Genomic DNA, 21,893 nt, shown 5'->3' with positions numbered 1-21,893 from the left:
CCAACACACTGAAATGGTCTATGCACAATTAATACACGATTTCCTTCTTCTCACTGAAAAAAGGACCGGTCAGGTCACTAGAGTTCTACAGTATGGAAAAGCTTTGTGAATTGATCACCATCACTCCCACGGATAGCCGTAAATGGCCTGATCAATGCTCAGGTGTCGCACTAAGAAAAGATTTGGCTGTTTGAGCCCAAACTTATTTGAAACCTTTGTTATTAAGTAAGCCTAAAAATCTCTAGTTTTCAGAGTTTTCAAGTATTTATTTATTTTTTTCGCATCCATTGGGGGGACAATAGAAGTCACATACATTTGAGTTATAGTGCTGCCTACATCGGGAAACCAAAAATCTTTAAGCCAGCCCAAGATAACTCCTACTACAAGCATGCCTTTTTGCTAAAATCCTGGGAGGATGGAGGTTTTCTTCTCAGCTTTGCTGGGAAAAGTGTAACCCATTTTCTTAGTTATACATTACGGGACACAGGATCACAAGACACAGGGGTTACATAGGGGATGTAGAGGGGATGCTCCAGCAAATTTCACCTGCAGGTAGCTGCATAAAACCCATGGTAAAGACTAAAGATCTTGTGTTTCGTATTGCTCTCCAAAAAATAGATTTTATTGATCAGTCAAAAATTCTATTTTTTTGCTAGTATTTTTTTCCTTCTTTCCCCTCAGTCACATTTCTTTGCTGCTTTACTGCCTGAGGTGGTCTCTACAACTGCAGCTATCCCAAGCGGCCTTTCCTCATGCTACCTTGAGTGCCTTATCCATACTTGATGCTGCAGGGCTGGAAGTGACCTTTTGGACATTAAGTTCTTGCTTAGATGCTTTCCAGACCCTGTTTTCATAACATCTTGGCTGCGGAAAGTGCTGTCCTGGTCTAAAGCCATTGGCATTACCTCAGTGCTTGCCCTGTGTGAGATAACTCACTTGCTAAACACCTTTTTTTATTTCCCACTGTTCCATAATTTCACAACATTAGGGGTTAATGTTGAAGCAATGAACACTAATTTTCTTCACTCCATAAAAGTGGCGTTTGCGCTCTGTGCTCTTATATTTTCAGTATCAAAAAAGCATCTCCCTGGTGCTGCTCCTGCTTTGCAAAGAGCCATATAGAACTCCATTCCACTCCCACTGCCTGTCTACAGTGACTTTGGTCACCTCTGTCTATCCAACCCTCAGTGACTACCAACCATCTGGATTTTTGTGAGTGCCTAAGGCCTTGCTTTGTACCCTGAGCGTAGTTGCATCACCACCACACGATGACAACAACTGTGTCTGTTCCTAGACACAGAGGGGATGGTCCCACTACAACAGGTAACCCCAGCTCACACTCCCCTAATGGTTCCGGGGACATTTGTTCTGTGCCTTCTGAAGATAGTCAATTTCTGATCTGCCTGCAGCCTTAAAGGCAGCTTGGTCATCGGTCGCAGTGACCAACTCTGACTCTGATTTAGGGTCCTGATGGTCTCTCCCTAATGAGATTGTTTCTGAATAATTGCAGTCTTCTGCGATTACCTCAGATTGGCAAGAGACCTTTTCAGCTCTTCTTGATGTGGCACGTATTACTCTGCATCTGGATCTGCCTACTGTCTCTATTCTTGGGTCTTTCAGAGCTCTTACAGCTGCAAAGATCTTCCATTATACTTTTTCTTGTAGGCATTATTCTATTGTGATTGGGAACACGCAGCTGGGTCCTGGACACCCCCTGAGTGCTTGCTGGATTTGTTCTTGCTTGGAAAAGATGTTGACTAGTGGTCTAGACGCACTTTGGATCTGCCAGTGACTCGCCTTAACAGACTCCTCTAGAAGTAGAGGGTATTCAGAGATTTTACTGCCCAACAGCTAGAATCCTGCCTTAAAACACTGTTCTCACTGGTGAGCTCTCTGCCCTTGGCCCTTTTCTGGCTGTGTCCTTAATTTTGCAAAACGGATGGAATGGTCTCTACACTGTGACAGTTATTCCTTTCCTGATAGAGCATATGAAACAGATGTCTGGATTCCTGCTCTTCAGCTTTGATGACTTGCTAGAAGAATCTACATTTGTTTCCCGTATAGGTCTGTTGTGTTTGCAAATGCTCAGTACTCTGGTTAAAGTGCTAGGATGCATCCAAGGAGCACCTGACCTCTTTTGTCTTTGAAGCATGACCTCTTTTCAGACCTACCCTTGATGTTCTCATCAAGACTATTACAATAAAGAGAGAGCCGACAAAATTCAGCATAAGAAGTGGGAATAAAAAAAACTGCTAAACCCTCAGGGAAGCCTTCAGCATGAAGGTGGACCCCTAATTTTCCAAGTGGGGAGATGTCCTTTAATTCTTGCAGGCTCTGGAGTTGTTCTGCTTTTCAGGTTTTCAGCTGCAGAGAGTGCCCTTTCGTGTTTATAGACTGATCTCTTGCCACCACCGCTCTCCCCAGCTGCTCTACCTGCCTATGTCCTTATACAGATTGGCAGACGTACTACCTCTGTTCTATTGGGGTCTTATGGGCCTAACGATTCTTGTTCTAGTTCTGGCCTAGTTTGATTTCAGGAGCTGTATCTCCTCCTGGTCATTACACTCTCCCCAGAGCAATCATTTATCTCATATGGGACATGTAAGACCATCAGTTTTGCTTGGTATCTAATAATGCCACCACCCCTGCCCCTCCCCAGAGAAACCCTCTAACCTGCACAGTCAGCTAGGACAAGTACTTGCCGATCCCTGTCCTCCAGGGCTCTGACTCCGAAGTCTTGCCCCTTCACCCCAATCATTCCAAGTGGTGCTGGCTCCAGCATTTGCTCTAGTGCCTTCTCGTGAATTCACCAATGTGGGACACTCAGAGGACCTCATGTGGAGAAAACAGTTGCTGTAAGCCCTAATGGACAATGTCTTCCTGATGGTGTAAATTTGACTGGATCATGTTCCTTCAGGATTTGGGGCTGGAAACTTTTCATTGCCTGCAGACAATCTACACCAGTATGTTTCTGTAGTAGAAAGAACTGCAGCATGTTTGCTTTTATGTCCATTCCTTTGGTCATGAAGTTACCCGCCTCTCGCTGCTCCACACCCTTTTCTCATGTCTCTTCTTAGACTATCCTAGTCCTTCCTTCTGCTGTTAGGGATACATTTTCTGAGCAGACTAATTTGTCTGCCAATAAGGATCAGGTATTTCATGGCCTGATGAGTCTGCCATGCCCGGGGTGATGAGAACTTCTCCCCAACTTGGGGAATATCCTGGTATTGAAGAACATTCTTCTCCTGGGCTACATCCTGAAGTTCCAGAAGCAGCGTTTCCTCCTACATTGCAGAATTACTCTCTGGTCATTTCTCCCGGTATGGACACGTTAATATGTTGAACAGTGTCTAGGCACTGGCGTGCCATTACCATCAAGGAGGAACAGGAGTTCTTGTTTTGACAATGACAATAGTTTGAATTCTGATTTGAATTAAACCTTGCTTTTCAGTCCTTTCCACTTTGCTCCCTTTTAGTGCAATTTTTTTGGATATCATTTTTTTTCTTTTTTTTACTGGTTGTTTTTGGACACAGCAGAGTGGTCTGTGCACCAAATTGCTTTCCAGATCCAGTGCTGTAGATGGAGAGTATCATCGGTGGGTCCCATGGTTTCTTGGGTCATTCGCATGCTAAACAAGCTAGTTTACTGACTAAGGAAATCTTTGACATTAAAGTATTGAATGCTTTTGGAATCCATTCACCTTGGTCTAGGCCTTTCCTTCTATATAGTTTTGTAGACTCAAGAAGAAAGCCTTTCTGGAAGTCGTCCTTGCTTTCTGCTTACCCCATAAAGTGTTTTTTTGCTGTCCTGATAAGATTCTTGATTGTTGCTCCATGGATTCTGATGCATTGTTGACTGTGGGTAATCATGAGTATTTCTAGTCCTCTGACTTTGCAAGGATCCAGGATTGACAGTTTTTTTTTTCAGGCAACTTCTTTAGAGCTTTGCCCAGGGGTGCCTTGTTGCGGTTAGAGTGGAGAAAAACTTGATAACCAGCTCTATCAAATCTGTGTTCGTTCTTGTCAATTTTGTGGAGAAAATCTACCTTCTATCCTCTGCCTGATTCTTGTTATAGGAAACTCCCATGTAACATACCCCGTTGTTCATGCTGACTCCCTGGGATCAACCCTTGATTCTGTAAGGGGGTTCAGGACTTATTGACCAAACTTAAGGCTGTGAGTCCTTCCCTGTTGGGAAATAATTTTTGTGTTCCACTCTTCTGATTCTATCAGGTAGACCAGTTTCTACATTATGGTATTTTGATTTGGGGTTTCTCCCCCATGCGATGTCATTTTTACTTACTACCTAGTCTTGCCTTTCCTATTATCAGTTAAGGGGCTTCTGCTTTTGGATGTCCTAAAAGTTTGACTTTCTATATCGCTTGATGAAAAAAAAAAAATAGGATTTCTTAATAATACAGTACAGGACACTGACAACTTTTTCATACACCGTGGGTGATAGGCTCGTACCTTCAGGTGATTGACCACAGGCAAGCGTTTGAAGGCAAACCCCCTGTAGGGCACCTCTCCCCTAATCCTAACCCACTCCATGAATCCTCATTTTTTTTCTAGTGTCTGAAGGTAATGGACCTCTTTTACTTCACAGAGAAACAAACTTCTCTAGTTTTATTATTTTGTGTTTTTTTTTCTTGCTATTCTTTAATTAACCCTTACTGTCTTCTAATGCCTGCACAAAAGCAGTCTATGGGGATTGGTGCAACCTTGGTAAAACTTTGGGAGCCATATCCGTACCCCACACTGTGGGATGGCCTGTAATATTGATTTGGGCACTGGATCTTGCATGGGCTGCTTACCTTGGCAATTGTTGCAATGCATTGAGTTAGCCACATGGTGCTATACAGGTCCAGGGCCTGTGATCCATCGCTGTTGAACCCAGTTTTTGAAGATCTCTTTTGGGTGTATGCCCACTGTGATAGGCAAAGCCTGGACTTTATATGCAGCTCAAAATCATTATACAATCCAACATCCAGTTTGTTTGGAATATATTCACTTCACAGTGCAAAGTTTCAAACTTGGTGCTAAATTTCAACCACTCCGCTCAGTTTTAGGTGAATTGACCAAGTATTACATCACATCACTGGTTGCACACTTTAATTCCACTTCCTCCTAGAGCCCTTGTAAGGAACTCAGGTGCTTTCGTCAGGCGAATTCTTTGCACCATGGTCTATACCTGGGTTGCTCCTTGCTGACACAATTACCCTATCTCCCGCATTCTACTCCATGGGAACTCCACAGGTGAACCCCCTCACTTGTAGCTATGGCGGAGACCAGGTGAAAAGAAGTCAATTCAAAACAGCAGGCAAACATTTGCTCTGCTGAAGGTCCGCACAACATTCATCTTTTAGGGACGATGTGTTCCGTTGCCCCAAAGCAAGAACCAGTATTAACGTTGCTTTCAGCATCCGATTCTAGCTCTATTTCAGATATGCTACAAGCAGCCTACTTGACAAAAGCATAATTTTCTGTAGCTATCACAATTTCTTGGGATATTATGGCCCTAATACTGCCATCTTTGTCCAGGGCTCAGAAAAAAACCTGCTTCTCCTTCTTACATTTTGCAACTGTAGTCGGATCCCAGTATGCCGGTTCCAGAGAAAGCCAAATCAGAAGGGAATAAAGAGGATGTTGTAGGAAACTGCAGAAGATTTCTCTCACCAACATTGTCACTATAATGAAGAGGGAGCTTCACACAATAGGCTTGCTAACGTTGAATAGCTTATTGCCTATGCTTACAAATGCCTTGGCATTGTGCAGATTGACTTTCCTCTGTCTCTTCATTCCACTTTGAGCACAAAGAGAACACAAAAACTTTCCAAAAAATCCCCTGTTCACGAACAGATAGAATGTGCAGCCTGACAATTGGATAACACCTGAAAGGAATTTCATTCCTCCAAAAATCTTTGCTTAACTCTCTCCAGTGGGAAAAGCCTTTACAAAGATGTGGGCAATTCCTGTGGTTGAGCCTGTCATCTCTTTTCTAAACAAACATATGACTGTACCTATTGAAGATGTTCCTTCTTTCACAGATTCTGCTGATAGAAAATTTGAAATGCTCTCTTTACCTGACAACCAGCTTTTTCTGCTATATCTGTGTTTCAAACTGCAGCTAACTGGAAAATGAATAACCAACATGACACTGTTTTTAAGGATTGTGCTGTTACAGAGAAATTACAATTGCCTTCTGCTCTGCTTTTTTGAGTAGATACCTTGGAAAAAGTCATGAGACAAATATCTAGACTGGATAGTTTGTTCATATGCGCATAATCCTATGGGTAAAGGCTTTAATAGCAGAATTTGACTGTAGAGCTTCACACGTATGCCCTTTAAGGGAAGACCTCTGGGTCACAGACATCCCACACCTATGGATTCAATCAGTGGTTTCAAAAGGGCACAAGATACAGTTCAGAAATTACTGCCTCATTGCTTTCTTCTTTCAAATCACCTAAAAACTGTCCAAGGACAGTCAGAAAGGCCACTTCTGGAAGGATCTGTTATCAATCCTATAAATCTTACTTTGCCTGATGGGAGCGCAGTCAATTTAGGACCAGTGATTACTCTTAACTCACCTTCTGGCTTTCTAAGGACTCTGGCTTTGCACGCTTTTGTGAAAACCTTTATCAAAGGTGTTTCTCCTGTTAAGCCTCCCTTGCAGCACCCTGTGATTGCCTGGGACCCTAATTTGTTTCGGTCTACCCTGCAAAAGCCACTCTGAATTCATCAGAGATATTTCCTTGGAGATTCCTGGCACCAAAGTAGCTTTTTTGGTGGCCATTATGTCATCTGTATCTGAACTGGCAGGCCTTTCCTGTAATGAACCTTTCCACATACTTCACAACAATGTTATAACACCCAAGACCATCCATTCTTCCCAAAGGTGGTTTCAGCATTCTATCGAAATGAGGAGATTCTTCTACCATCCTTGTACCCTGCTCCACAGCATCCAAAATAATTCTCTTTACATTGCCTGGACATAGTAAGAGCCATTAGAGTGTTCCTAAAAGTTACTGCTTCCATTAGACAAACGGATTCTTTGTTTGTTCTTTCCTCAGGACCTCGCAAAGGGGACCCTGCTTCAAAATCCACCATGGTATGGTGGATCAGGAACATAATTAAAAGCATAACATCTTGCAAACAAAAACCTTCTCCTGCACGGTTGCATGCCCACTTCATCAGGTCTGTAGGAGTATCCTGGGCTTTTAGGCACCAAGCCTCTGCCGACTGTGTGAGGCTGCCACCTGGTCTTCTCTTCATACTTCAAAGCTTTACCAGGTTGTGGTGGTAGCCAAGCTTATGCACATGCAGCTTTTGGCCTTCTGGTTCTCTTATGGTGCACTCTGAACTTGGGTCCTTGACTCCAGTTGGTTTTTGGGCCTGTTGGCATAGATCTATTTACCTAGTAGTTGCCCATACTTTGTATTCATTGCTTGGGAATGTCCAATGATGTATGAATAAGAGCCCAGTGTCTTTTACTATGAGATTAGCATAATAGGAATTTTGACTTGCCTCTGAAATCCATATCTTGAATTACAGTACAGAACATCCTCTATAACTGTTCTTCTTTGCTCTATATTGTGGGTGTCTTTAAAACCTTGCCAGTGTCTAATCACCTAAAGGTACTAGCCTATAACCCATGGTGTATGAATAAGTTGCCTGTGTCTTGTACTCCAAGATATAGAATTTACAGCAAAGTCAAAATTCCTTTATTTGTACTCGCCATAATATATTTTTCTTGTAGTCCATTGAAGGTCACAGGTCCCACCCCTCTGTGTTTACAGTCATGCTCCTGATACTGCTTGCTACAAACTGAGGCGTGCTGGTAACACAAGGGGTTATCCTGGCCTACAGATTTTTCTGTTTGTCAGTGTCCAATCCTCCCATAGGTGACAGTATAACCCCAAAGTATATAATGTCCTGTGTCCCTCAATGGACTCCAAGAAAAGGATATTGGGGTGAATACAAAAATCCTATTCTGTAACATCTCAGACACATCTCAAAAATCTTTTTGTGCTCATTACTGTATTTCCATTGCATTTCTACTGCTGACCTCTTTTCTTCAGGATGTCCGCTAGCTTTGCTGTGTTTTCTTTTGAAGGAACGCCATGAAGCAGTAGTGAGGCGTACAATACAAAGGAGTCAGAAGCCAAGACAGAAGAACAACAGATGGTCTTGGGGAGGCTCTCTGCAAAGCAACCAAAGTATAAGTAGTTCAGGTAAAACCGAATGAAGCCAGACTGCCAGAACCATGACCATAGCTATCAATCAGCTTTTTATTGGATTTGGCAGCTGGAAAAATGAAAGATGTTTGCTTTTGCCTCCTACTCTATAGTATAGGTACAGCCCTGTAATTAAGATTGCTAAATTGTTGCTATGCTGTTTGTATTATTTGGTGATAATTGGGGTTAATGTTGTATTAGAGCTATACAGATAGAATATTAAAGGTACTGTTCTACTTCATAATAGAGCAAGTGTAATGTGTTTTACATGCACAGTGCTTAAGTTAGCAACAGTTTTTACATAAATCTGATTTTTCATGTTCCTTTAGTGTACATTTCTTATTGTTAGTATGTGAATGTTAAATTTACAAGAACTGCAAAAAGTGCTCAGCTGGTACTGTAAATTCATTGCTCTTTCCATCCCATCTTCAATTACAAACCTTTTATTTTAATTTTTTTCTTTACTTCATTTCTGCATGTTCTGTTTCTAGGTTACTTTGTTGACTCATCTTTCACCAATATCGATTTATCTGACCTGGCTCTCCATTTCCAAGCCAAGGGTTATGTTAGAAGAGGTGGTACTTACACCACTGTTTTGTGACCCTTCTTTCCTTACCTCTGCTTTTGTGATTTTGTGAAATAGAACCTGTTTTATAACCACTCAAAGCATTTTATTAGTATTGATTTCAAAGGGGTAAACATGTTTTATACCGTGTATAGTCCAAACCTATGGCAACAGTCCATATGCTTGGTCTGTGATAGGTATTTCATATTTCGTAGCATAAATTGAAATGGCAGTTGCCTTATGCAGTATCATTTTGTGGAATCTTGCACAAAAACTGCAAAAGTTTTTATTGTAAAAGTTTGCATTAAATGTGATGTAGTCCTTCTCTAGCCTTTTCTTCTGCATTATGTGTTGTTTTTCCTGCATTGTGTTGTCATTGTGGTTGTTTTAGTCACCCTGGAATGGAGCATTGATAGAAAGTTGTTTGTCCCATATCTACAGCTCTTCTCTGGGTCAGTAGGTGCCTTCAGTTGTGCAGAATAAGCTAAATGACTGAAAAAAAAAATAAAGTACAAAAGTTTGGGCACTACTAGTCAAATTATATACTATGTTGATTTTCCAGAACAAAAAAAGTAAACTCTGTAGGGAACAGACTTTTTCTGCAATTTATTGTATAGCTTACTTATTGAATTAACAGTTTGGCAAAAAGAATTAAACACGAAGCGTGGCATATATGAACATTTGGACACTCTTCCAGTTGATCAGTGATTGGATGATGATACCCTGTATCAGAACTTAATTGGCTTGATGGGCTTCATTTCAAGAATAGAGTTTAGAGCTTAAAGGAAAAGTTGACCTTTTGATAAAAAATAATAATGCACATTTTTTTGCAGGTAAAAAAAATGTGCATTTATTATTTTTGTTTTGGGAGCCTGTAAAGCATTGTACCAGCGATCAGCAGATCACTGATGTCATGCAGGTCTCTTGCAGATCTGTCAGTGTATTGGCTTGCTTGTACCTCGTACGAGGAAGCTGATACGTTCATACAGGAAGACTCCATTAATTACTACAGCGCTCACAGCCCCATGGTAGTTCATTGAAAAGCTGCAAAGCCTGCCGGACCTTGTAGTTTTCCATTCACAGCCCACCCCTGGCCGCGTCTCTTTTTTTTTCATTTTGGCAGCAGGCACAGGGAGAAGATCCGGTCTGCTGTTATAGTGGGGATCGGGGGGGGGGGGGGGTCATGGGGCTGGTGCATTCATAACATATTACATGTTACACCCTGAATATGGGTATAATGTGTAACATGGTATGAAAGGTGAACTTATCCTTTAACCACTTGCCAACCGCCTAACCAACATTTACTGTGGCAGGTCAACTCTATTGCGCAAAATTATGTACATGTACGTAATTTTGTGCAATAACCACTAGATGGCGCTATCGCGCCATGATTGGCTAACAGGGATGTCAATCAACAGGTCCAGTGGACCCGATATCCGCTGGTCATCCGCAATCGTTCCACAGAGAGGCAGAATGGCGATCTGTCTATGTAAACAAGGCTGATCCCAGTCCTGACAGGGAAGAAGATGGAGATCTTGTGTATCTGCTAAGCAGGAACACTGATTTATGTCTTCACCCTGTTAGACCATCCCTCCACAGTTAGCAAGCTCCAGCTAGGAGCACACTTAACCCTTTGATCTCCCCTAATGTTAACTGCTTCCCTGCAAGTGTCATTCTTACAGTAACAGTGCATATTTTTAACACTGATCACTGTAGTAATGTCACTGGTTCCAAAAGAGCGTCAAAAGTGTCAGTTGTCTGATTTGTCCGCTGCAATATCGCAGTCGCACTAAAAAACGCTGATCGCTGCCATTACTAGCAAAAAAGTAAATAAAAATGCCATAAAAATATCCCATAGTTTGTAGACGCGATAACTTTTGCGCAAACCAATCAATATTTGCTTATTGGGATTTTTTTTACCAAAAATGTGTAGCAGATTACATATTGGCCTAAATTGTTGAAGAAATTAGATTTTTTATTACATGTTATTATTAGCTATGTTTTATAGCAGAAAGTAAAAAATATTGTTTTTGTTTCAAAATTCTTTTTTTTTGTTTATAACGCAAAAAATAAAAACCGCAGAAGTAATAAAATACCACCAAAAGAAAGCTCTATTTGTGGGGAAAAAAAGGACTTCAATTATTTTTGGGTACAGCGCCGCACGACTACGCAATTGTTAGTTAAAATAACACAGTGCGGTATAGAAAAAAATTGCCTGGTCCTTAAGGGTGTAAAACCTTCCGGGGCTAAAGTTGTTAAAGGATAAGGTCACCTTTTTAAAAAAATAAATGCACATATTTTTTTAGGAGCCTGGAAAGCAGATCGCTGATTCCAAGCAGTACTCCTGCAGAATGTCAGTGTAAGCGGTCTACCTGTACATTGTCCTGGCAGGCAGATACACACTGACAGGAAGAATCAATGAACTACCATATCACTCAACAACGCCATTGAGAACTTCAAGCCTGATTGAATATGGCCGCCGTTTGGCTTTTTCTACCTGGCTCCTTTGATTTTTAATCCAAGGGATGACAGATGGGAGACAGCAGACATGGCCACCTACTGCAGAAATTTCAGCTGATTCATCAGAAAGGATGAGGATGAAAGCACCCTCAAAAACAGTATCCGCTCTTGTATACTTCTGCCCTAAAATCTTCCCTATAAGGAGGACTGTTTGAAGTAAGGGCAAGTTTTGTAAGGCCAAGAAACTCATCACTGCAGAGAAACTGTAAGAATAGAATTTTAGTTGTTACATGAATGGTGGTGCACCATTTCACTGTACATTGTTACATGCACAAAAATATTTGGCATTTATTACTAAAAAGCCAAATCACCAATAGGAAATTTACTGTGGTTTCATTATGCTAGTCTATGCATATCTAAAGTAAGCACCACAATACCTAGATAAACTGGAGACTTTTTGGAACGAATATCTGAGGTTCTGTGAAAATTAAACTGTTTGGTTGCAATCCATATTGGTTCATTTGGAGGTAAAGAGAAGCATTTAAAAACAAAACCACCTGGCTGCCAGGTAAAGTTACCGGAAGTAACTTTACATTGGTATAATAGAGTAGAGGACCTGGAGGTGCCTGCATGCATTGTCTGCTTTCTTGTAGAGCACCTTAGGGGCCGGAATACCAGGGTACTCCGGTATGCAAATGTTAAGCCCCTTCCCCATTCGAGAGCCCCTCCTGCACTCCACTGCTGGCCCACCACTATGATAGACAAAGTCACTGGTCGATAGTAAAAGCTGACCAGGCAAAAAAGATTTGTAAAAGTGCTGGTTGACGAAGTTCCCAGGCTTATTTATATATGCCACATTTTGTGTTTTATCCTTTTTTTCCAGTCTTTTTAATTGAGAATATAAATTGTGTATTGGATGAGAATGAATTAGTAGTTAGATAAAATGTATACCATACAATAATTTTCTAAGTAGTGACCCAACTTGAGTATGTTTGCCATCCTTCTTGCTGATGGTATTTTTAATACCGGCTAGTCTGACTAGAGAAGGTTTAGAAACAGTACTCGCATACCTAGTTTACCCTTACTGGAAAACCTATTGAAGTGCTGCCAATTCGCAATATTTCCATTTGTTTTAGATCCAGACAGGAGGTCAGTTTCAACAATGAACCTTTCGAAACATGTTGATCCAGTTATTAACAAGCGACTCTCCACCTCTTCCGCAACATTACTTAATTCTCCAGACAGAGGTACAGTGTCATAAACAAAATGGTGTAGTGGTGAACTTCATTGTATCCGCCATAATGGAGCATCTATGAAAAAGTTCTCTTTATGTTATCCACAACCAATAACTAGTCTAATATCTAACTTTAGTGTTAAGTTAATTATATATAATTTTAACATAATTTGAACTTACTGCAAAAAACATTTTTACAAACGTTTAGCTCACATTTGGTATCCCCAAAGGATAGACCTTGTAATTGGCATTCATGAATACACATGTAAGAGTCACCATTCATGCACATAGAAATTAGATATTTGACAGTTAATTTTGATGTGCAGCCTTATTCTCAGTTGGTTGCCATTTTAGGAAGAACAACTAAAATGACAGCAGTCTGTTTTAGTGCAATTACTGAACAGGTGCATTGGAAAATATTCCCCCCATTTATTCTATACTGTTCTGCTTGAAAGCTCCTGTATCTAAATTAAACGTTTAATTTTTTTTACAGCAGTTAAGGTTTTGATTTTAAGTTTTAGTTTGAGGTTAAAAATAGGTGACCCTTTAACAAAGTTTATTGCTTGGTTACAACTATTTTCGGTACATTCAGAGTATCCTAGTTGACATTGCATATACGTAATCGCCAGGGCCAAGGACGCTACAGTTTTTTGTCAATATGGCTTGTCCTTGAAATTGTATACACGTTTCCCATATTCATCCATGCATTTCTTTGTGTTTGTTTGTGACAGTGCCCATTACTATCATTGTGCTTCATATCTGAGTGCAATAAATGTGTGTTGTGTATTTTAATGTATTTTGTATTGTGCGATTCTGCCTTTCCCAAAGTAAATCGTATATCCCTTTGTACAAAGTAATTTATTTGTCATGTTGCAACACATTATTTAGTTTGTTGTTTTGTCAGGATTTACAGTCCAGTACAAAATAAGCTTTTTTTGATACAAACATGTAACAAATCCGAGCAAGTTATTATCAAATGTTGATGTGTACCTTGGAAAAATAGAATAGCATAATTTCATGCTGTACATCAAATCAGCTAATTAAAGGAGTTGTAAAGTTGGAAGGTTTTTTATCTTAATGCATTCTATGCATTGATAAAAACCTTATGAGTGTAGCAGCCTCCCCAGCATCCCCTACTTACCTGAGCCCCATCTCTTTCCACCGATGTCCACAAGTCCCTCAGCCACCCGGGACTCTCTTTCCTGATTGGTTGAGACACAACCGTGGAGCCATTGGCTCCCGTGGCTGTCAGTCAAAATCAGTTAGCCAATCAGGAGAGAGAGGGACGGGGCCGAACGACGGCTCCGTGTCTGAATGGACACACGGTGCTGCAGTTCGGCTCGGGTGCACCCATAGCAAGCTGCTTGCTGTGGGGGCACTCGACAGGAGGGAGGGGCTAGGAGCAGCGAAGAGGGACCCTAGAAGAGGGGGATTCCGGCTGCCCTGTGTAAAACCAACTGCACAGAGCAGGTAAGTATAGCATGTTTGTTTATTTAATAATAAAAAAAAAAAAAAAAAAAAAAAAGACTGATAATTCCTTCACCAAAAAGTGTAGCATCTCCAAGAAAAGAAACTGACCATGCTCTATCAGGTGGATCCGATATCCATGTGCATATAATGGTGCTACGGCTGAGGTGTCTGCAAACCTTTCCAGCTGATGTAAAAGCCAGCACCCATCTGTGTGTACAAACTTTTTTATTAAATCACAGGTTAAAAACACAACAGGATCATGCGAATGCATTTCAGCCAAAGGAGGTGGCGTTGTTTTTATCCTTTAATTTTATTAAGAAGATTGTAGAAACCCACAGATGGGTGCTGGCTTTTTGCATTTAATGGGTGTAGCAGCTACTTTGAGGTGGTTTGACACTGGCATAGTAGAAGCTGGAAAGACATCTCTACCTAAATCTCAATTCAATTCAAATAAGCTTTATTGGCAGGACCAAATACATTTTAGCATTGCCAAAGCAGTTGAGTTTGGGGGGGGGGGGTTAATGGGTAATATAAAGGGGGAATGAGGGGTGGGTCCATGTAAAGGATTTTTAAGTCCTCAGTGACTGACTCCCAGCATGCCTTTAGTTTTCTCTAGTATCCTCAGGGGGTGAACATCTCTCCCTCAGAGCTTGTTCCATTTTCTGCATATTTTCTCAATGGATTCCTTCTGGTTAGCCCCTAGCTGCTACATTCCTATTTTGGCACCCCTCGGGAGCTTTCTGGGTCAGTTGACTCCTCTGTAGTGTGTTGGGAGACAGTACCAGCCCCCCTGCCGAAAGAATGCCTGGCCAGCCTCTAACATCGCTTCAAGCATTGGATCCTTCATCTGGTGCTCACCTTGGCACACAGTGCATCATGTTGAGTTAGCCACCGGGTGCTATACAGGTCCAGGTCCAAGGTCCATCAGCTGGTGGAGAGCTGTCCCTGATGCCTCCCTTTTTGGGGGAGCCTCAAAGGCCACGATTTGCATGGGGCTTGTCCTTTTTAAGTTTACCACTATTCATGTTGTGGTCTCTGAAACTGGATTCAAGTTGGACTTATGCCCTGCCTTGGTGCACAGTGTGCTGCTGTGCTCAAAGCCTATTTGGGTTAATGCAGAGCAGTGGCTGCGGCTCTTTTGGGCTCCAACCAACAGTGGAAAGCAGCTCAGTACAGTTATTCATTTGGATTTGGCACATTCTCTGTGCGCAGGCTGTGGCACCTGCACAGCCTTTCTCCTTGTAACAGTTCTGCGCATGTGCATGCTATTTTGACTGGGTTCCCACACATTGAGCAACTACTCTCCATTCCCAGCAACTGAACACAGAACCGTCAAAGTGATCTCTAGATGCATTAAGACCCCTACTGAGCACACAAGGCACTCTCCCCTGCTGCCACCTCTGTTGTGAGCATCCCTAAGGAGATTCCCCTCAGACATTCCCCTCAGACGCATGGTAGATCAAAAGTGCAGGGCAGCTGGGGCTTCAGGATCTGCTGGCTCTCCTTCACCTAGTGATCCAGAGGGAGTTTGCATCACACTACTTAGCGATCCTGACATGGTATGGTTGGCCTCTCTGTTGTCCTCTGCTCCTTCAGGGACACTTGCCTCCTCCTATTTGTCTAGTGAGGAATTTTCTCCAACTGTGTCTGAGTTTTTGGGAAAGCTATCTGGATAAAAAGAGGTCTCTGACTGCAGGGACCATAAGTGAGCCCCTAGATGTCTCCTCCAGAGTCTCTTCCTGACCTTACTCTGCCTCTCATTGAGCTTCTTGTCCTGGAAGGAGAGGACAGTGTGGTTTATGAGAATTTGACACGATACCGTCAAACTTGCCAACCTCTCATCAATCTTGTTGCTTTAAAAGGAATGTTTGTCCCATTCTGGATTTGTATCTCCGTAGGAGATACCTGCAAGCTCAAAACTTCCATTTGCTTCCCTACATGAGGGAGATTTTTGGACCTCTAAGGACATAAAGGATATTCCCATCTTTCTGGCACATCACTGCTACCTGTATTTCTCTGTCGCTCATTGACAGACGTAGTCCTCCTTGATTAATATCAACTCAGGTTATACTGCCCTCTACAGGAGTAGGACTAGAGAGGAAAGAAAACGTTCTGGCCACACCCTAGGGGCAGTCCCAGAGGGTATATCCTCTCACTTCCTGCTACAGCAAATTCGTTTTTTTTTCTGTCTAGTTAGGAGTAAGGACCTAGATTCCTTGCTAGGATCTTCGGTCCTGGCAAGATTTTTTTTTAGAAATACTTTTTTAGACAGCTTTTTTTCTCCAGTGTTCCTGTGAGATCTTCAAGCAAGTACGCTGAAACTGGGCGACGGGCTGGATGTTGAGATCCAGTGGTCACCCCAGTTCAGCCTACGAGCGCGTGCAGGCCATAGCTCCGCGCTGGGTAGGCCGCGACATAGTCCCACTGGACGGGGACTGACCCTGCGAGTTAAACGTCTCGCCTGGACGCCAATGACCAACAGAGTCACGGCGTCCGTATTGGTCGACAGCCCCCCCTGGCCCGGTGGAGAGGGGTTCTGTCAGGAGTTGGCGCCCGCCTGGTTCCGGTATGGTGAGTAGAATGTTCCCCCTCTCCCCCTGTCGGGTTTGTTGGTGGACGCGGGCCCCTCTCTGGCATGGTCGGACACTCGGTTTTCTGGGTCTCCCCTCTATCCTATAACAGGTCACAGATCCCCCAATTTGAGTGTGATTTTTGTGAATAGAAACCAGGAGGCTTGGTTTGGGAGCTGACTATCTAAAAGTCACTATATGACTGTAAGGGTGACTGAAGTCAGTGGCAGACTACTAAGAGGCATTACTATTGAGGTATAGAGGTATCCTACCTGTCTAGTGTGTACACAGGCCGATGCCTATGCCTGAGTTACTGCAGCCACAGATCGCCATCCCTCCAGAAAGCCGGTCACTTCCACAGGCCACACAGCCTCCCGCAGGCCGAGGCACTTCCGCAGGCCGCACAGGCCGAATGCACACATCCCGCAGGCCGCTGCTAGCTTGCAAGCCGCCGCTATCCTACACAGGCCGCCGCCATTTTCCTGCAGATCGCACGAGGCCGCCATATTGGCGTAGCCTCGTGTCTCCAGCATGGGGGCGGCCATGTTTGAGGTGACCAAACACCTCGTGGAGTAATTGGGAGGCGCCGGAAGGCGTGTAAAGGGGCGGAGCCGCCTCCTTGGCCCAGGGAAAGCAAGCCAAAGACTTTGTCTGTAACAGACAGTGCTGGAAGCAGTTTGATAAGAAACTTCTGTGCATCAGGTGAGCCTTGGGGTCTCTCTCTCTCTCTCTCTCTTTCTGAGGGGTCCAGGCAGGTAGACTGAGGGGCGCTACTGCGCGGGGGGACTAAGTTGAAGAAAAAAAAAAATTTTTTTTTTTTTTCTTGCAATTAATTTTTTTGTGTTTGCTGGCAAGTGTCTTGTTACATGAACCCTGCCACTCATGTATCCCCACCTGATCCCCTCGGGGTGGCCGCAGGACCCTCCAGTACCCCACTTGTGATGATGCATTATCGGCAGCTTTGGAGTCTTTGGTATCCCGGGTGGAGGTAGCCTGTCAGGGACGGGGGTCAAGAAGAGCGACCCCCGCCTACCTCTATGTCATCTGATACTTCAGATACGGATTCTGAGCTTGTCATTGCCGGGAAACCTTAAATCTTGAGGTTACACCGGCAGAGGTAGCTGAGACTCATATTCCTTTTTTGGTACTAGCAAGCCTACCAAAATGGTGAAGGGTTTCCCTTGCCCAAATGGGGTCGTCCGTAAAAGAGCCCCTGCGATTTCCAAACGCATTGCTAGGTGCTATCATTTTGAGGAATCCCTCATTACAAAGATGGACGGTACCACCAATAGTGGACTCACCGATTTCCAGACTAAATAAAGCCACTGTTATCTCGCTGGATTGACAGAATGGGCCCCACCCATCTCTAGGGTGGGGGGACGTCTTCACCGGTTTCCGGATCCAGGGCTTTCCAGAATCCCGGATAAAGGGATTCGCAAGGTCATATGGTCGGGATACAAGATCGAGTTCGATCACTTTCACCGGTGCGATTCTTCCCTTCCAATATTCGACATCCCCGGGTCGCTTAAAAAGCTTTGCGGGGGACAGCTTGATGCAACAAGCAGTGGTAGTTCCCATTCCTTGGAGGAGTTCTAGTCGAACCTGTTCACAATGCCCAGGAAAAAGGGCTAGGTGCGTCCAATTCTGGTCTTGGAAGAGATGGAGTCCATCCATACAGTGGTGGCCTCCCTGCATCAGGGGGATTTCCTGGCGTCCATAGACATTTAGGATGCCTATCTTCATATCCCCATCTTCGCAGGACATCAGCGTTTTCTTTGCTTTTCCCAAAGATCATCCCTGGTTCCCACCAGGAGACTGAACTATCTGGGCCTAATTTTGGATATATCCTTGGCAAGAGTGTTTCTCCAGGCGGAGAAACTCCAGAAGATTCAGTCAATGATTCGGATATTGCTGTCCGTCAACTGGCTGGGATTGATGGTCGCCTCCTTAGAGGCAGTACCGTTTGCCCAGTCTCATACCCGAATTCTCCAAAGAGGAGATTCTTCTCATATGGAATCGGAATCCCGATTCCCTGGACAATCGGATCCGATTAAGCGAGCAGACCAGGGAGGCTCTGGTCTGGTGGCTTCGGTCTCCGATGCTCAGCCAGGGGAAGTCATTTCTTCTGATAAATTCCAGGTTACTGATAAAGGTGTTGGAACTGAGAGCGATCAGACTTTGTCTGATTTACTGGACCGAGCAGCTCCAGGGCAGTCCGGTTCGGCTCCAATCGGACTATGCCACGGTCATGACTTATGTCAATCACCAAGGGGCACCAAGAGTGCCCTGGCGGCCATAGAAATGGCCAACATTCTTTATTGGGGGAACAGTTGTTCCAGTTCTCTCCGCGATATTTATCACGGGGGTGGACAGGCAGATTATTTCAGCCGTCAGATTCTGGATCAAGAGGAATAGTCTCTTCATCCAGAGGTATTTCACCAGCTGTCCCTTCATTGGGGCACCCCGGATATGGATCTGTTGGCAGGTTGGCTCAACAGGGCTCGCGCCCGCGATCCTCTAGCGGACGCAGCAGACGCGCTGAGAGCCCTGTAGGGGAAGTATCAGCTACTGTATGTCTTTCCCCCTCTCAAGTTACTGCTGAGATTTCTCCGCAGGATAGAGGTGGAGGGAACTCCAGTTATCCTGGTAATTCCGGGCTGGCCTTGTCAAGCCGGGTACGCCGACTTGGGAAGGCTAGTCGCAGACGCTCCTTGGCGACTTCTTCTCAGGGAGGATCTGCGGTCTCAAGGACCAATCTTCCATCGTGCTTTACAGTCGCTGGTTTTAACGGCCTGGCCATTGAGACCCAGGTACTGAAGGACAGGGGATTGTCAGCTTCAGTTATTCCTACTCTAATTAAAGCAAGGAAAGCGACTTCTAGCAAAGTCTATTATCGCACATGGAAGACTTATATTGCGTGGTGTGAATCGTTGGGATTTCCCCCACGTACCTATTTGGTGACCCGAATTTTGGCTTTTCTGCAAAAGGGGGTTGAGCAGAAACTATCCTTGAGCACTATCAAGGGTCAGGTTTTCAGCGTTGGCAATCTTCTTTCAGAAGCCGCTGGCTACTCATTCCTTGGTGCGGAATTTCATCCAGGGGGTGCGGCACTTGGCTCCGCCAGTGCGCGCGCCCTTACCGCCCTGGGATCTTAATTTGGTTTTGTCGGTTCTGCAGAAACCTCCCTTTTAAAATAACAGGGAGATTCCCTTGCTTACATTATCCCAGAAGGTGGCCTTCTTGGTGGCTATCACTTCTGCACGCAGGGTGTCAGAACTGGCTGCATTATCATGCCATTCCCCATATCTTGTGGTTCATAGGGATAAGGTAGTTCTTCATCCGAAGCCATCCTTTCTTCCTAAGGTGGTTTCAGACTTTCATCTGAATGAAGATATTGTGCTACCTTCCTTGTGTCCTCAGCCCAATCATCCTCGGGAATATGCGTTGCATTCCTTGGATGTGGTTCGGGCAATCAGGGTATACCTGAAGGCTACGGAATCGTTCCGTAAGACGGATTCACTTTTTGTGATCACGGATGGTCCCAGAAAGGGGTTGCCTGCATCTGCCGCGACTATCTCCAAATGGATCAGACAGACGGTGGTACAGGCTTATTCGATTAGGGGTCGGAATCCTCCGTTCCCTGTTAAGGCGCACTCCACTCGAGCGCTCAGTACTTCCTGGGCCTACCGCCATCAGGCGTCAGTGGTCCAGGTGTGCAAGGCGGCTACCTGGTCGTCGGTTCATACCTTTACAAAATTTTATAAAGTTGATGTGATGGCATCGGCGGATGCCTCATTTGGCCGCAAGGTTTTGCAGGCCGCAATTTGAGGAGACCGGTGGTCTACCTCGAGGGTTTTTTTCCGTTGGAATTTCAGTTGAGTCTCATCGTGTGATTGATGAGCCTTTAAAACTTCTAGTTGGCACCGGTTGGGCCTTCTAGATTGGATTTTGATTTCCATTATCCCACCCCTCATTTGTGGCACTGCTTTGGGACGTCCCGAGTTGATATTAATCAAGGAGGACTACGTCTGTCAATGAGCGACAGAGAAAAATGGATTTTTGTAAAATCTTACCGTAAAATCCTCTTCTCTTAAGCTCATTGACAGACGTAGTACCCGCCCCTCTGTTTTTGAGTTGGGTTGGGTTAAATTCTCTAAACACTGCTTTGTGACATAACTAATTTGCTGTAGCAGGAAGTGAGAGGATATACCCTCTGGGACTGCCCCTAGGGTGTGGCCAGAACGTTTTCTTTCCTGTCTAGTCCTACTCCTGTAGAGGGCAGTATAACCCGAGTTGATATTAATCAAGGAGGACTACGTCTGTCAATGAGCTTAAGAGAAAAGGATTTTACGGTAAGATTTTACAAAAATCAATTTTTTGTGGTGGGAGTGCAATATTATTAGTTTGTTGCTCTTCTCTTGGTCTCTCCACTGCACCTCGGGTGTTGATCAAGGTGGTTGCCCCACTTCTGGATCTGTTCTGCATCTGCTCTGCTCTCAGGGAATTCTTGGTATTGGATATCTGGACAACCTCTTGCTGAGGGAACAGTCAGCACAATTTCTGTCAGCCAATGTTTAACAGATGGTGCAGATTCTGTAAAGATTTGGATGGATTCAAACCTCCAGAAGCTCATGTTGGATCAGACTCCTCACCTGGAATACCTATGCCTAGTGCTGGATACGACCCTGTCCAGGGTCTTTTATCTCCTCCGGAGAAGTCTCAGCTTCTCTGCGCTCACATTTTGATCTTGTGGTTCAAACGCTGCCCAACCATTCACTTTTGCATGCAGGTTCTGACCTTAATGATGGCCTTTTCAGCAGTCCTGTATGCTCAATTTCACTTCAGACGGTTGCAGCTCAATCACCTGGCAGCATTGGACAAACAAAAACATTCTGTAGATTGCCCCATATGCCTGTCCAGTTTGAAGCAGGAATCAGAGAATCTTTTCTCCGGGGGGTTTGAGTGGGCGTATGACCGATGTCAGCCCAACCTGAGTCCAGGGTGCCCTCTCGGTACAGGGAATATGGTCGCTTGAGGAAGCCAAAAGTCAAACCCCACAGTTGTGACCTACATCCACCAAAAGGCACCAGAAGTTGCGCAGTTAGCAGACTTGATTCTTGGCTGGGTGTAAGGTCACATTTCAGGCTTGTCTGTTGTGCACATCCCAGGAAGAAAATTGTAGGGGGACTTCCTCAGTAGTCAGTCTGGACTCCAGAGAATGATTTCTTCACCTGGAAGTTTTAGACTCCCTGTTGTGAGTGGGAGCAATGGACCTCTTGGGGTCAAACAACTTAACATATCTTTCACTAGAATTAGGGATCCCCGGACTTTCAAAATGGAGTTAGTTAAGCCAATTAATG

General features: G+C 44.0%; 1 protein-coding gene across 1 annotated transcript in view; it reads left to right on the top strand.

The window, feature by feature from the left end:
* Nucleotides 1-21,893, top strand: part of MAP7 (microtubule associated protein 7) — a gene marked incomplete at its 3' end in the record, with an annotated part of 231,665 nt that overhangs the window by 140,480 nt on the left and 69,292 nt on the right. Inside the window, exons 5-6 of the mRNA XM_082250917.1 lie at nucleotides 8,114-8,231; nucleotides 12,396-12,506. Of these exons, the coding sequence (XP_082107043.1) occupies nucleotides 8,114-8,231; nucleotides 12,396-12,506 (229 nt within the window). The remainder of the gene's footprint in view (nucleotides 1-8,113; nucleotides 8,232-12,395; nucleotides 12,507-21,893) is intronic.

This window comes from Pelophylax lessonae (genome assembly GCF_965119305.1).
Source record: "Pelophylax lessonae genome assembly, chromosome: 3".
Lineage (NCBI taxonomy): Eukaryota > Metazoa > Chordata > Amphibia > Anura > Ranidae > Pelophylax > Pelophylax lessonae.
This window is presented reverse-complemented; position numbering and strand designations above follow the sequence as displayed.